Source organism: Thamnophis elegans, chromosome 1, assembly GCF_009769535.1.
Source record: "Thamnophis elegans isolate rThaEle1 chromosome 1, rThaEle1.pri, whole genome shotgun sequence".
NCBI classification, from domain to species: domain Eukaryota; kingdom Metazoa; phylum Chordata; class Lepidosauria; order Squamata; family Colubridae; genus Thamnophis; species Thamnophis elegans.
Genome location: NC_045541.1, coordinates 4,765,709 through 4,779,061, shown reverse-complemented (window position 1 = coordinate 4,779,061; position 13,353 = coordinate 4,765,709). Strand labels below are relative to the sequence as shown.

Sequence of the window (13,353 nt, the reverse complement as noted above, 5' to 3'; positions counted from 1 at the left end):
TGCTTTCCGGGTCCACTGGTGGAACCTCTTCTAACCGGTTCGGAAGATTTGACGAACCGGTTATACCGAACTGGTGCAAACTGGTAGGAACCCACCTCTGCTTATTAAAACTCTACATTGTAAAATGGGAAGAAAATATAGTGTGGTTTTGTGAGGCGGAAAAGACCAGTGTAGTAAACTCGCATTACTTCAAAGCTGATTTCTTTCAGGTAGGGAACAATAACATCTATCTGACATGCAACATTAGAACAAACCTTGAGCCATTTCCTTATTCCATTCCCATCCTTCAGCAGTTTCGCCAATTTGCAACTAGTTCCAAAAGGCCAAGTCACCCTTTTATCTTACAACTCAGCTTTGAGTGGCACCTACTGTTAGCACTGAACGTCATGTCAAAACAGAAGGCGGTACCTTCAAAGAAATCAAAATCTTGCAAGTCATCAGGCAGTCGTGGTAGGACGTCAGAGAAGTCCTCCTGATTCAATTCCAGGTCATGTGGAATGTCTGTGATTTCATTGGCAATGTCATCTGGCAGCTCATCTGTACTCAGCTCTGGTGTGGAGGGACTCCTAAGATACAGGGAAGGAGGTCAAATGGTTTGGTGGAGAACCAGATCCAGTACTGATAGCAATAGCAATAGCAGTTAGACTTATATACCGCTTCATGGGACTTTCAGCCCTCTCTAAGCGGTTTACAGAGTCAGCATATTGCCCCCAACAACAATCCGGGTCCTCATTTTACCCACCTCGGAAGGATGGAAGGCTGAGTCAACCTTGAGCCGGTGAGATTTGAACTGCTGAACTGCAGAACTGCAGTCAGCTGAAATGGCCTGCAGTACTGCACCCTAACCACTGCTGATGTGATCACCCAGCTAGGGTGAAACAGTCTGTTCCTCTTTTCAAATGTTTTAAACAATAGCAGTAGCAGTTAGACTTATATACCGCTTCATGGGGCTTTCAGCCCTCTCTAAGCGGTTTACAGAGTCAGCATATTGCCCCCAACAACAATCCGGGTCCTCATTTTACCCACCTCGGAAGGATGGAAGGCTGAGCCAACCCTGAGCCGGTGAGATTTGAACAGCCGAACTGCAGAACTGCAGTCAGCTGAAGTAGCCTGCAGTGCTGCATTTAACCACGGCGCCACCTCGGCTCTTTTTAAACAATTCCCCCAATACAGTTTAAATCCATGAAGAGAAGAGAGGAACTTGAATCCTAACATTAGAAAATGCTTGTGACAGGGGAATAAGCCATATCTCTCTCTTCTTTTTCCCAATAGCGCGCACGCTGGGCTGACATCAGAGCTGAAGGCCTGCTGAGCTAAAGATTGACACAGAAAAAGCCACTGCCTACATCTGTGTCAGAGATTGTAACACTGTCATACTCATATCATTGGACAAGAGGAATTCAAATATAGCTTTAAGAAGCAGGTACAAATACAGCATGTGTTTAAAAAAACAGGGACGTGGGACACACCCATCGGTCATACCATGCATGGGTGGAAATAGCTTTCTTTGATAGACATGGGACCTCTAGTAATCATGTTCTAACTCAGACAGGACATTGTCAGGAGAAGAGAAATTAATACCACTTTTTAAAATATCAGCTCCATTCCTGAGATGTAATGCAGTCTGAAGGGCTAGTAGGCAGTATTATTTTAACTTCTCCAAGTTAAATGAGAAGAAGAAATTCGTAGGAACTGATGAAAAAATAATTATCTTTGAATTTAAGACTAAACTATAAGATAAATAGTAGTTTCTAGCCAGAAGAAATGTAGAGCATCAAAAATCTGTACAATGATTGCTTTCGGGACTAGTACATGTCAGTGAACATATTTGTTGATTTTGATAACATTTAGGAGTTTGTGTGACACCAAGGTTGTTACATTACATGTCAATAAACTGAGGCACTATCAATTTTATTAAGAACTCATAATCATTAACCACATAAGCATATGAATTTGTCTTGCTCAAATACAATAGCTCAGTGTTTCTCAACCTTGGCAACTTGAAGATGTCTGGACTTCAACTCCCAGAATTCCCCAGCCAGCATTCGCTGGCTGGGGAATTCTGGGAGTTGAAGTCCAGACATCTTCAAGTTGCCAAGGTTGAGAAACACTGCAATAGCTGCATAGCTACAGTTCTGCTTTTTCCAGTACAGAAGGTCCTCACTTAACAACTACAATAGGAACCAGCAACTCCATCACTAAGGGGCATGGTCGTTAAGCACAATGTCACACGGCCGTTGTCAACTTAAGACATCGGTTCTATCTGCTGTTGTTAAGCAAAACCACCATGAGTCATTAAGTGTGATGTCATACGACTGTAATGTTGCAACTTCCTGCCGGTTTCCTTATTTCCCGTTGCTTATCAGAAGCCAACTGTGAAGATTGCAAATGGCAACGGTTGTAAATGCGAGCCAGTTGCCAAGCACCTGAGCCAGTGGCAAGCATGAGACCGCAGGCAGGATGCCATGGAGATTCAAGAACCACTCATAAGTCTCATTTTTTAGTACCGTCAAACGATCACTAAACGGTAAGAGTAAATAAATATCCTATATATTTATTCAGAGCTGGGCACTGACCGTATATGAGCTATCTCCATTGGCAGTGAGATGCTGGTGGGCATAATAAGGTTTCCTTGGGGTACAGCAGGAGGGATTGGCTTTTGGGGGCGCCGTGGCCCCCGTCGTCTCTTTTTCTTGTGTTTTTTGGTAAGCGCCGGGGGCTTCGTTTTTTTCCTGGGTTTCTTCTGCTGCTGGTGTTGAATTTTACGACAGCTGTCTCCTCTCAAGAAGTTATCCTTTCAGAGCGGGAAAGAGAAGACGTTAACAAGGACCAGGACCAGCGTATCTGCGAGACCGCCGACTGCCACATACCTCCCAATGGCCGATAAGATCCCACAGGGTGGGCCTCCTTCGGATGCCGTCAGCCGGACAATGTCGGCTGGCGGGTCCCCGGAGGAGAGCCTTCTCTGTGGCTGCTCCGACCCTGTGGAACCAGCTACCCCCAGAAGTCCGGACCTTACCCACCCTCATGGCCTTCAGGAAAGCTGTTAAAACCTGGTTGTTCCGGCAGGCCTGGGGCTGTTATTGCTAAGGTCCAGCCCCGATTAGAAATGTATGCGTGTTGGTAAATTTTTAAATTATTCTTTTATTTTGTTTTTATTTTTTCTTTCTTTGTAAGCCGCCCGGAGTCCTCCGGGATTGGGCGGCCTAGAAATTTAATAAATAAATAAATAAATAAACAAAAAAAAATTTTTTTTTACCTTGAGATTTTAAGAGTATAATGACATCACAAAATTCAGACTATCTGACAATGTGAAAAACCAGCCAGGAACCTCATTTTGACCAATAGCAAGGGCAAGAGAGCTAACAACATACGTAGAGGCCAAAATATTTACAATTGTAATAGTAACGGCATAAGTGTTAATTTAAAATAAGATCTGCAGGTATTTGAAGGCTAGAAAAATAATGATATTGAAATCATTAGAAAGAATGACTCACAGGGGTTAAAGTTGCAAATAATCAGATTATTTTTCTGTCAAATGGATTAGTCAGTTTAGCATATCACACTGTTATCGGATTGATCCTGCTTATCCGAACAAATGGAAAATACCACAAATATGCTATGTAATAGGAGTATGCATAACATTTGTTTATCTGAATGTCAATTTTTAATTCAAGATTCCCCATTTAAGTTTTAAAAAAAACAGTTGCAGCAGGCATTTCCAATCATTCTGGAAATGTTTCTGGCCCCAAACACAATATTTTACACATCGCCATTTTTAATTCAAAGTTATCAAAAACAGACTAGGAAACAACCATTTTGAACTCAGAACAATTTCTACATCACTACTTTGTAACAGTTAATGAGAAATAATTAGAACAATATTCGGAATTTATCCCAAAGGTACTTTTTCAGGAGGCAACAGGACTGTCTGTTTTTTTGCCTTGAAAATGTTTCACTTCTCATCCAAGAAGCTTCTTCAGCTCTGAAAAAGCTTCTTGGATGAGAAGTGAAACGTCTTTAAGGAAAAAAACAGTCCAGTTTCCTCTTGAGAAAGCACCTTTGGGACAACCATGACCTGGAGGACTGAGAATCTCCATAGACATTCAGAATTTACGTGTCTTTGTCAATATCAAACATTTAAGGGACTGTAATAAAGAAGTTTTGAAATGTAGGAAAACTAAGTAAGTGGAGCTAGCATATCATACTATGACAGGAAGCTTAAGTACCTTCCCATAATCCTTTTGGTTATCCCAATAATACTGTAATGCGCTCTACATGGGGCTGCCCCTGAAAAGTGTTCGGAGACTACAATTGGTCCAGAATGCAGCCGCGCGAGCAATACTCGGTGTACCGAGATACACCCATGTTACACCCATCCTCTGTGAGCTGCACTGGCTCCTTATTGATCTCCGAACGCGCTTCAAGGTGCTGGTTATCACCTTTAAAGCCCTACATGGCTTAGGACCCGGATATCTACGAGACCGTCTTCTGCCACATACCTCCCAGCGTCCGATAAGATCTCACAGTATGGGCCTCCTCCGGGTGCCGTTGACTAGACAATGTCGTCTGGCGGCTCCCCAGGGGAGGGCCTTCTCTGTAGCTGCCGCGGCCCTATGGAAAGATCTACCCCCAGAGATCCGGACCATCCCCACTCTCTCGGCCTACCGAAAGTCTCCTAAGACCTGGCTATTCCGGCAGGCCTGGGGCTGTTGACCTCTTGAATGAGATCCAACCCCACTAAGGCTGAGAGTATGATGTGTCTTTTTAACTTGCTTTGTCTCTCTATTTTAAATTTTTTAGTATTCTTTTAGAGTTGTTTTTATGTGTTTTTATGTAAGCCGCCCGGAGTCCTTCGGGATTGGGCGGCATATAAATTCATTAAACTTTGAACTTTTGAACTAAACTTCAATAAGACAGTTGATATCCTATTATTTTTAATCATAATTGGCAAACCATTTTACAGCTTTCTGAAAAGAACTGTAAAAGTGGAAAACTTTTGGTTTGCTACAACTTTTGTTGCTCTGAGTGGGCATGGAAAGCTTTTTTTTCCCCCTTTCTTTCTTGACTATCAAATGTACTTACCATTTTTTTGGCATGTTCTTCACATAAGGGGGTCTGATGTGTAATGTCAAAAACGGGCACAGAGCATTGCTGTCCATCAGCAAACCTAGCTGTACAACTTGAAAAAAGTTGCTGCGATCGATTCAAGAGGATATCTATATATATGTATATATGCCAGTTTAAAGAATAATATGCAGTAGTGTTGAGATTTGAGTACAACTTTATTTTCAAAGAATTTTAAAACCCCACACCTTTAAAATGTAATTTATTTCTGTATTTCAAAATTTAGAAGATTTAATAGCAGACTATAGCAATAGCAGTTAGACTTATATACCGCTTCATAGGGCTTTCAGCCCTCTCTAAGCGGTTTACAGAGTCAGCATATCGCCCCCAACAATCCGGGTCCTCATTTCACCCACCTCGGAAGGATGGAAGGCTGAGTCAACCTTGAGCCGGTGAGATTTGAACCGCTGAACTGCAGATAACAGTCAGCTGATGTGGATTGCAGTACTGCACCCTAACCACTGCGCCACCTCGGCTCTGGCCTTCCAACAGAACTGCCAATGACTTTCTATTGTCTTAAGATGGGTTTACTGAACTAGGTATTTTGCTAATGAGCCAGTGTTCGTTTCGTAAAAATTCTTAATCAGAATTGTGAGAGGAAGGCAGAATATAATCAGTAGATTATTTTCTAATAGCAATAGCAATAGCAGTTAGACTTATATACCGCTTCATAGGGCTTTCAGCCCTCTCTAAGCGGTTTACAGAGTCAGCATATTGCCCCCAACAACAATCCGGGTCCTCATTTTACCCACCTCGGAAGGATGGAAGGCTGAGTCAACCTTGAGCCGGTGAGATTTGAACAGCCGAACTGCAGTCAGCTGAAGTAGCCTGCAGTGCTGCATTTAACCACTGCGCCACCTCAGCTCAATGAACTAATAGAAAATGAGATAATATATTAAAAGGAAGATTTCTATCATCTCCAGAAGATATAACCTGAAAAAAATCCTGTCTTTCTGAAAGATGATACAGAGAGGAAATCAATAAATAGGATTCTGAATTTGAACTTAAGATTGCTCATAAAAGGTATATAACTAGGAGTCTCTTTACTCTTTTTCTAGCTATGTTTCCTTGCTCAATTTGTAGCAGATATATGAGCATAGCTATGTCCGGTATAGCAAGACAATGAGTAAGAATATGTAACTAATGCCCAGGGATTGTTTAAAAGCATAAGCTAGATCAGCGATGGTGAACCTTTTTTGGCTCGCATGCTATAAGTGGGGGGGAGCGCAGGGGGGTCGTGCACGGGCATGCTGCACCTATAATGCAATGTGTGACACACCCCCAGTGTGCATGCGTGCATTACAGGTGCTTCCCCCCCCGCCCATTTTTTGCATGCTTTTTTCACCATCCCCAGACTCCAGGGGCTTTATAGGAGCCTGGGGAGGGCGAAAAAAGCCCCCCCCCTGCCCCTCCGGAGGCCCTCTGGAGGCTTCAGGGACCTTCAGGAGGCTTCCCTGAAGCCTCCGGAGCACTCAAAATGCCCCTCTGAGCAAACCGGAAGTTTGTTCCTGAACTTCCTGTTTGCCCGTAGGGCCAGGTTTTTGCGCTCCAGAGGCTTCAGGCAAGCTCATGAAGCCTCCAGGGGGCCTCCGGGAGGGCGGGGGAGGCTCTTTTCGCCCTCTCCAGGCTCTTATAAAGCCTCTGGAGCCTGGGGAGGGCGGAAAATGGCTTTAAAAAAGGGTGACCTCAGCTGGCCACCGTGCGCATGCGTGCCCTGACAAATGGCTCTGTGTGTCATCTGCGGCACGCGTGCCATACGTCCGCCATCCCGGAGCTAGATGATAAAATCTATGGTCTGTGAAAGAAAGGCTGATTTACTGATATAACTGATTGCACAAATAAATATCGTTCATGGGATTGGTTTCTTGTACAGACAATGCTTTAGATAATGGCTGCTGGATTTGTAAAGGAATTTAATGCATATAACATGAAGGATGGAATGAAAATATCTGAATGATCTGGAAGGATTACTAACTTCTTTAATATCAACAGCAAGTAACTCTCTCCCATTCTACAGACTGTTGAAATGAAGAAGGCAAGACAAACAGAAGTCCTAATGAGGAGCAGTGCCATAAGCTTCATTTATTATTGAATTGAAAACAGATGTTGGGGCTCAGAACACATACTTAAAAGTATGAGTATACTAAGTATATGTCTTCTGTACCATCTTCTATTCATCTTTAGGTTTTTAATGATACAGTCTGTAGCCTGTGCTAAAATGTATAATTGTTCCATTCTAACCTAGAAGTATCTTGCATGACCAGATTTTTAAAACATTTCAGCATTATGATTATGTAGTGTGCTATTTTCTTTCAGATATTTTATTCTTATTTCATCTACAAGGTTATTTCTGTGTTGACATTCCTGCTTACATTGCTTACTTTACAATTGTCGGTTTTTTCGTGCCTAGAAAGAATATAAACTAAGGATAAACCTGTGTTTAAAAGCAAAACAAAAAAAAATGGAGAAAGACACTTAAGTGACTGTATAAAGTATGAAGAACAGGGTAAAAGGAAGACATTAAAATTCTGAGCTCATTTAATCTAATTTGGAATATTTACTTTTTTATTTCATTGCTTCTGCATTTCATATGTTCCCGGACTCACAGCTTTTGCTAAATGGACAGGGAGACCACGTCAGGGAGGCCTTTGCAGTTTCATCAGCTGCAAAGTTGAAACCTTACTTGGAGTGGGAGGACCTTGCAATAGTGACTCATGCCCTTATCGTTCCTTGGTTAGATTGCTGCAGAGGTGGGTTCCTACTGGTTCGGTAGAACCGGTTCGTCAAATCTACCGAACCGGTTAGAAGAGGTTCCACCAGTGGACCCAGAAAGCAGGCCACCCCTACAGAAGAGGTTCCAAAATTTTTGGAAACCCACCACTGGATTGCTGCCATTCATTTTACTTTGATGCCTTTGAAGACCATTCAGAATGGTCTTCAGCATGAAGTAGCTCATTTGCTGGCTGACATGAATCATGATGAACATATTGCACCTATTTTGTAGCCTACATTGGTTGCCAATAGTTTTCCAAGTGCTAGTTTTAATTAATAATGCTCTTAGCTTGACACCTGGATACTTACAGAACTATCTATCTAACCGTATTCAACCCAACTGATAAATTCCCCTCAGGAGATTTGCGATACCCCTTCTCCTGGGAGATATTCCACACCATAACACCTACATTATGAAACAAGCTCTTTCTAGAAATTAGCACGGGTCCCTTGCCGATAACTTTCCAGTAGCTTAAAGATGAAGCTTCCCTGGGCTATCTTTAAGAAAGAATGATGATTGCTACTATATAAATGCCTGTTGTTATTATTACATATTATATTTTAATATTTTATTATTCTTTGGATTTTTGCTGCATTTTAGTATATTTTAAATATTCCTGAGTCCTGAAGATTCAGCAGAAATTTGATAACAATAAATAAAATAATTAGCAGAACTTATGTGCTCCTACAGTTAATGCATTCACCATTTTTTATCTATTAAAAAAAACGCTGAAATTTTAACCAATAAACTAGTCATTAAAATCATACAAAATTATGCTGTACTCACTATTTCTAAGTAGGGAGTTGCAGGCTTAGTTTTCCAACTAGGCTTTCTTGCCTTATAAATCAATTATACCGGCCTACTTTTAGAAGTCAATCTGCTGTCTTAATGCACAGTGCAAAAGAAGTAAAACCAAATACAGATGTCAAGTGCTATTTACTGAAAACAACAATAGACCAAAATTCATCCCTTTCATCCACCGCAAATAAACAGAGGAACAATGAAAAGGATACGTTGAAAACAATGTTTAGTGAATGGAAGAGCCTTGTTAGTGCATGGTTCACCCTTTGTGGTTCCACCGCATGGTGATGCATCCCTCTGCTTCACTTGGCTTGAGCTGAAATAGAGGGAGAGAGGTAGAAGTAGAAGTAGAGGTAGAGGTAGAGGTAGAGGTAGAGGGAGGGAGGGAGGGAGGGAGGGAGGGAGGGAGGGAGGGAGGGAGAGAGAGAGAGAGAGAGAGAGAGAGAGAGAGAGAGAGAGAGAGAGGTGTTTATTAACATAGTCTTATCAAAAATCTTAACATTTAATTATTGTTCATGTCTACTTTCACATTACAGCCGAGGTGGCGCAGTGGTTAGGGTGCAGTACTGAAGAGGCCACTTCAGCTGATTGCTATCTGCTGTTCAGCGGTTCTAATCTCACCGGCTCAAGGTTGACTCAGCCTTCCATCCTTCCGAGGTGGGTGAAATGAGGACCCAGACTGTGGGGGCAATATGCTGACTCTGTAAACCGCTTAGAGAGGGCTGAAAGCCCTATGAAGCGGTATGTAAGTCTAACTGCTATTGCTATTGCTATTACAGAAGTATTTTATCCATCCTGCAAAACATTCACAAGCAGGAGACGGTGTTAGTATTTATTTCTAGTTAGTAGATGTTACCATATGTAAAAGACAAGTACACTGCATAACACAGAAATTGCACTCTTTGTAACATCCAATGTATCTATTCTCTATATAATACACAATTAAAATAATTGTGTATTATATGTCTCTTCCTACTGAGGACAAATAAGCTTGTATAAACAAAATACAAGTTCCTGAGAAGCTGTTTTTCTATTAAAATGCACACATACATATATAAAGCAGGTATTACAGGAAGACAGATTGACTAAAATTTTCAATAGTTAAGGATCAGGGTTTCAATATTCTTATAAGTCTCTTTACAAATAAAATGAAACTAAGTTATTTAAAATATCAAAAAATTATGTGTATAATGTGCAAAATAGTGCTGATTTGCACATATTATTTACATGATTTTGAACTAGCTTTGTAACCATAAGGCTTTTTTCAGCCTAATATATCAGACTATACTCCTATTTCTGGATCCTTTAGGTGGATTTAATATCAATTTCAGATATTAATTTCACTACAGAAGGTGGAAGTGAAAAACTTTTTGTTTGGCATTTGCAGTATTAGATTCACAAGTGTCTGGTATATTTTAAAGGTAAAGGTTCCTCTCGCACATATATGCTAGTCGTTCCTGACTCTAGGGGGCAGTGCTCCTCTCCATTTCAAAGCCAAAGAGCCAATGCTGTCTGAAGACGTCTCCGTGGTCATGTGGCCGGCATGACTAAACGCCAAAGGCACACGGAATGCTATTACCTCCCCACCAAAGGTTGCTCCTATTTTTCTACTTGCATTTTTACGTGCTTTCGAACTGCTAGTTTGGCAGAAGCTGGGACAAGTAACGGGAGCTCACTCCATTACGCAGCACTAGGGATTCGAACCACCGAACTGCCGACTTTTCTGATCAACAATCAAAGTGGTCAGCTGATATCTAATAATGATAATGGATAAACTGATGACTAATAAACTGAACTCAATCTAGACAAGTTAGATACACTGTCAGTTGGCTCTTTTTACCAGATTAGGAAAATAGGGTTTAAACAATTTTGGACTGAAATGCCCTCTCCTTGAAAAAACTAAGTATTGCATTCTGGGGATATTATTTGTTCGTTCAAAATTCATTCAATTTCAGTAGCCAACTGAGTCAATAATTCCAATTAGGTTTCCCTTCTCTCTCTTTCCCTCTCTCCTTCTTGCTTGTGATGGACCCAAACCATGATTTGCCTGATCTTACCTGATGAATCAAAAACTGGTGGACTCACAAGCAGCCAGGTCCTACGCTATGAAGAGCTTTATAGATGATAACCAGTTCCTTGCATTGCACTCAGAAGTCAATAGAAATCCAGTGCAACTTGGAAGCCCATATATGAGCGTACCACAACAGGTAATCCTACAAAACCCTACCTCGGGCATCTCATCTCAACTGAACCTGTTCAATCAAACTCCAACTCTGAAATCCAGGACAGAGCTGGAACCCCAAATTGTAGCCTTAAGTGTCTTCTATTTCCTGACGTAGGTGAGTCATGTCTCTTGACCAGAAATATCTTGGTAACTGGTACCCTTGCTTCAGGAATGTAATGAAATAAGAGGGATAGCATCAGCATTACATTCCATTAACCCATTCCAAGGTCATTTATGGGAAAAAAAGCCCCCCCCCCCTGTGCCCCTAATACTCTAGTCTGGCATTTAGACTTTATTAGTAAAAGCTGGAATCAATCTGAATTCAGAATTAAAACGTATTACCAATGTTGGCAATTAACCAATAGTATTCTGTCACTCTTCATTTGGAATTAATTTGATAGGTGGGATTATTCTCAGATAGAAAAATCATAGATGCAAATTACATGGGGCTGCCCCTGAAGAGTGTTCGAAGACTACAGTTGGTCCAGAATGCAGCCGCGCGAGCGATTTTGGGTGTACCTAGATACACCCATGTTACACCTATCCTCTGCGAGCTGCACTGGCTCCCCATTGGTCTCCGGACGCGCTTCAAGGTGCTAGTCGTTACTTTTAAAGCCCTACATGGTTTAGGACCTGGCTACCTGAGAGACTGCCTCCTGCCTCATACCTCCCAACGACCAACAAGATCTCACAGGTTGGGCCTCCTCCGGGTGCTGGCGGTTCCCCGGGGGAGGGCCTTCTCTGTAGCTGCGCCGGCCCTGTGGAACGATCTACCCGTAGAGATCCGGACCCTCACCACTCTCCCAGCCTTCCATAGAGCCGTCAAGACCTGGCTGTTCCGGCAGGCCTGGGCTGTTGATTGATATCCAGCCCCGCTTAGATGGAATGGATGATGTGGAATTTTAATATTGTATTTTCTATTTTAAAATTTTAAATGTTTCTTTGTCTTGTTGTGAGCCGCCCAGAGTCCCAATGGAAGTGGGCGGCATACAAATTTTATTAAACTTGGAAACTTGGAAACTTAAAACCTATTACCAATGTTGGCAATTAATCAATAATATTCTGTCACTCTTCATTTGGAATTAATTTGTTAGGTGGGATTATTCTCAGGTAGAAAAATCATAGATGCAAATTAATAATATTAGAAGATTTGATTCTTAGATTTTGTTGCTGGAATTTTCCACGTTCCATTAAAACGCTATTTTGCATTTCCCAAGAATTAGGTTGCTGCAAATTGTATGGGAAACTTCCTCACCTGGTCCGAGGACGTGAAGCTCTATGGAGTTCTCGAATCAGCTGCCCAGCATATTCCGGTTCTCTGTTTGCTGCCCGCAGCAATGCTTTCCGGAATGTATGTTGGCATTTCCTTTGTTGAGTTTCTGCCCGCTCCAGGCGGCAGAGGTGCTTGTATTTCTGCTGAAAGTAAGTGCAAAGTTGGGAAATGCGGGTTCTTCTGCCACTGGCATAATCATCATCAGGCCTGTAAGATTGGAGAAAGCCGATAAAATAGCCTGCAAATAGTGTATTAACTGCATCTGTACAAAAAGCCCTCTGGTTTTGCCCAATCGGCTTGTCGAGCCCAGTCTTTCTTGCAGTTGTACAGCTCCAACAAAAGTCACAGATGGAGCAATCCATTGAATAAATAGCCACATCACCTTGTTTGGTTTGTGTTCTAGCTAATTTTTGTCCATCCAGACTCTGAGGGCCTCTAGACCAGTGTTTCTCAACCTTGGTGACTTTAAGTCCTGTGGACTTCAACTTCCAGAAGCATAGCTGGTTGTGGACTTCAACTTCCAGAAGCATAGCTGGCTGGGGAATTCTGGGAGTTGAAGTCACCAAGGTTGAGAAACACTGCTCTAGACCTTAGGACATGACTTCCACAGCATCTCCCAATGATCCTGGAGATATTATCTGCATATAAATGACCTCGCTTAGTGGTTCCATTTAGATATTAAGCAGGATAATGAAAACGACACTGAGGCACTCTGTAATGAATTGCATATGGGGCTAACATTTGTCCCTGCAATCACCATTTGGACCAACCTACGTTGGTAAGAGGCTAATCAGAACAATGTCGTGCTGCCCCCCACCATCAACTTCCAATAGATAATCCAAAGGTCAACATTATTGCAAACTGCTAAACAATCTAGGAGGACTTTCTCCTTCAAATCTCGCCACGAGATCATTCTTAAAGTCATTTATCCCTCATGCTGAGATGTAAAATCTGACCTCCGTGATTCTAAACCAGTGGTAGTCAACCTGGTCCCTACCGCCCACTAGTGGGCGTTCCAGCTTTCATGGTGGGCGGTGGGGGGGTTGCTGTAATTCTGCTTTATAAATTTTATAAAGTAAAGTTACTTCCCTACTTTATAAATCACCATTACTGTGGAACCGGTGGGCGGTTAGAAAATTTTACTACTAACAGTTA

At 42.0% G+C, this 13,353-nt stretch overlaps 1 protein-coding gene across 1 annotated transcript in view; it reads right to left on the bottom strand.

The window, feature by feature from the left end:
* The window catches only part of INO80D (INO80 complex subunit D), a 58,559-nt gene that overhangs the window by 7,316 nt on the left and 37,890 nt on the right, over nt 1-13,353 (bottom strand). Inside the window, exons 6-10 of the mRNA XM_032216447.1 lie at nt 12,181-12,405; nt 8,914-9,017; nt 5,086-5,219; nt 2,577-2,794; nt 409-566 (exon numbers count right to left, since the gene is read on the bottom strand). Of these exons, the coding sequence (XP_032072338.1) occupies nt 409-566; nt 2,577-2,794; nt 5,086-5,219; nt 8,914-9,017; nt 12,181-12,405 (839 nt within the window). The remainder of the gene's footprint in view (nt 1-408; nt 567-2,576; nt 2,795-5,085; nt 5,220-8,913; nt 9,018-12,180; nt 12,406-13,353) is intronic.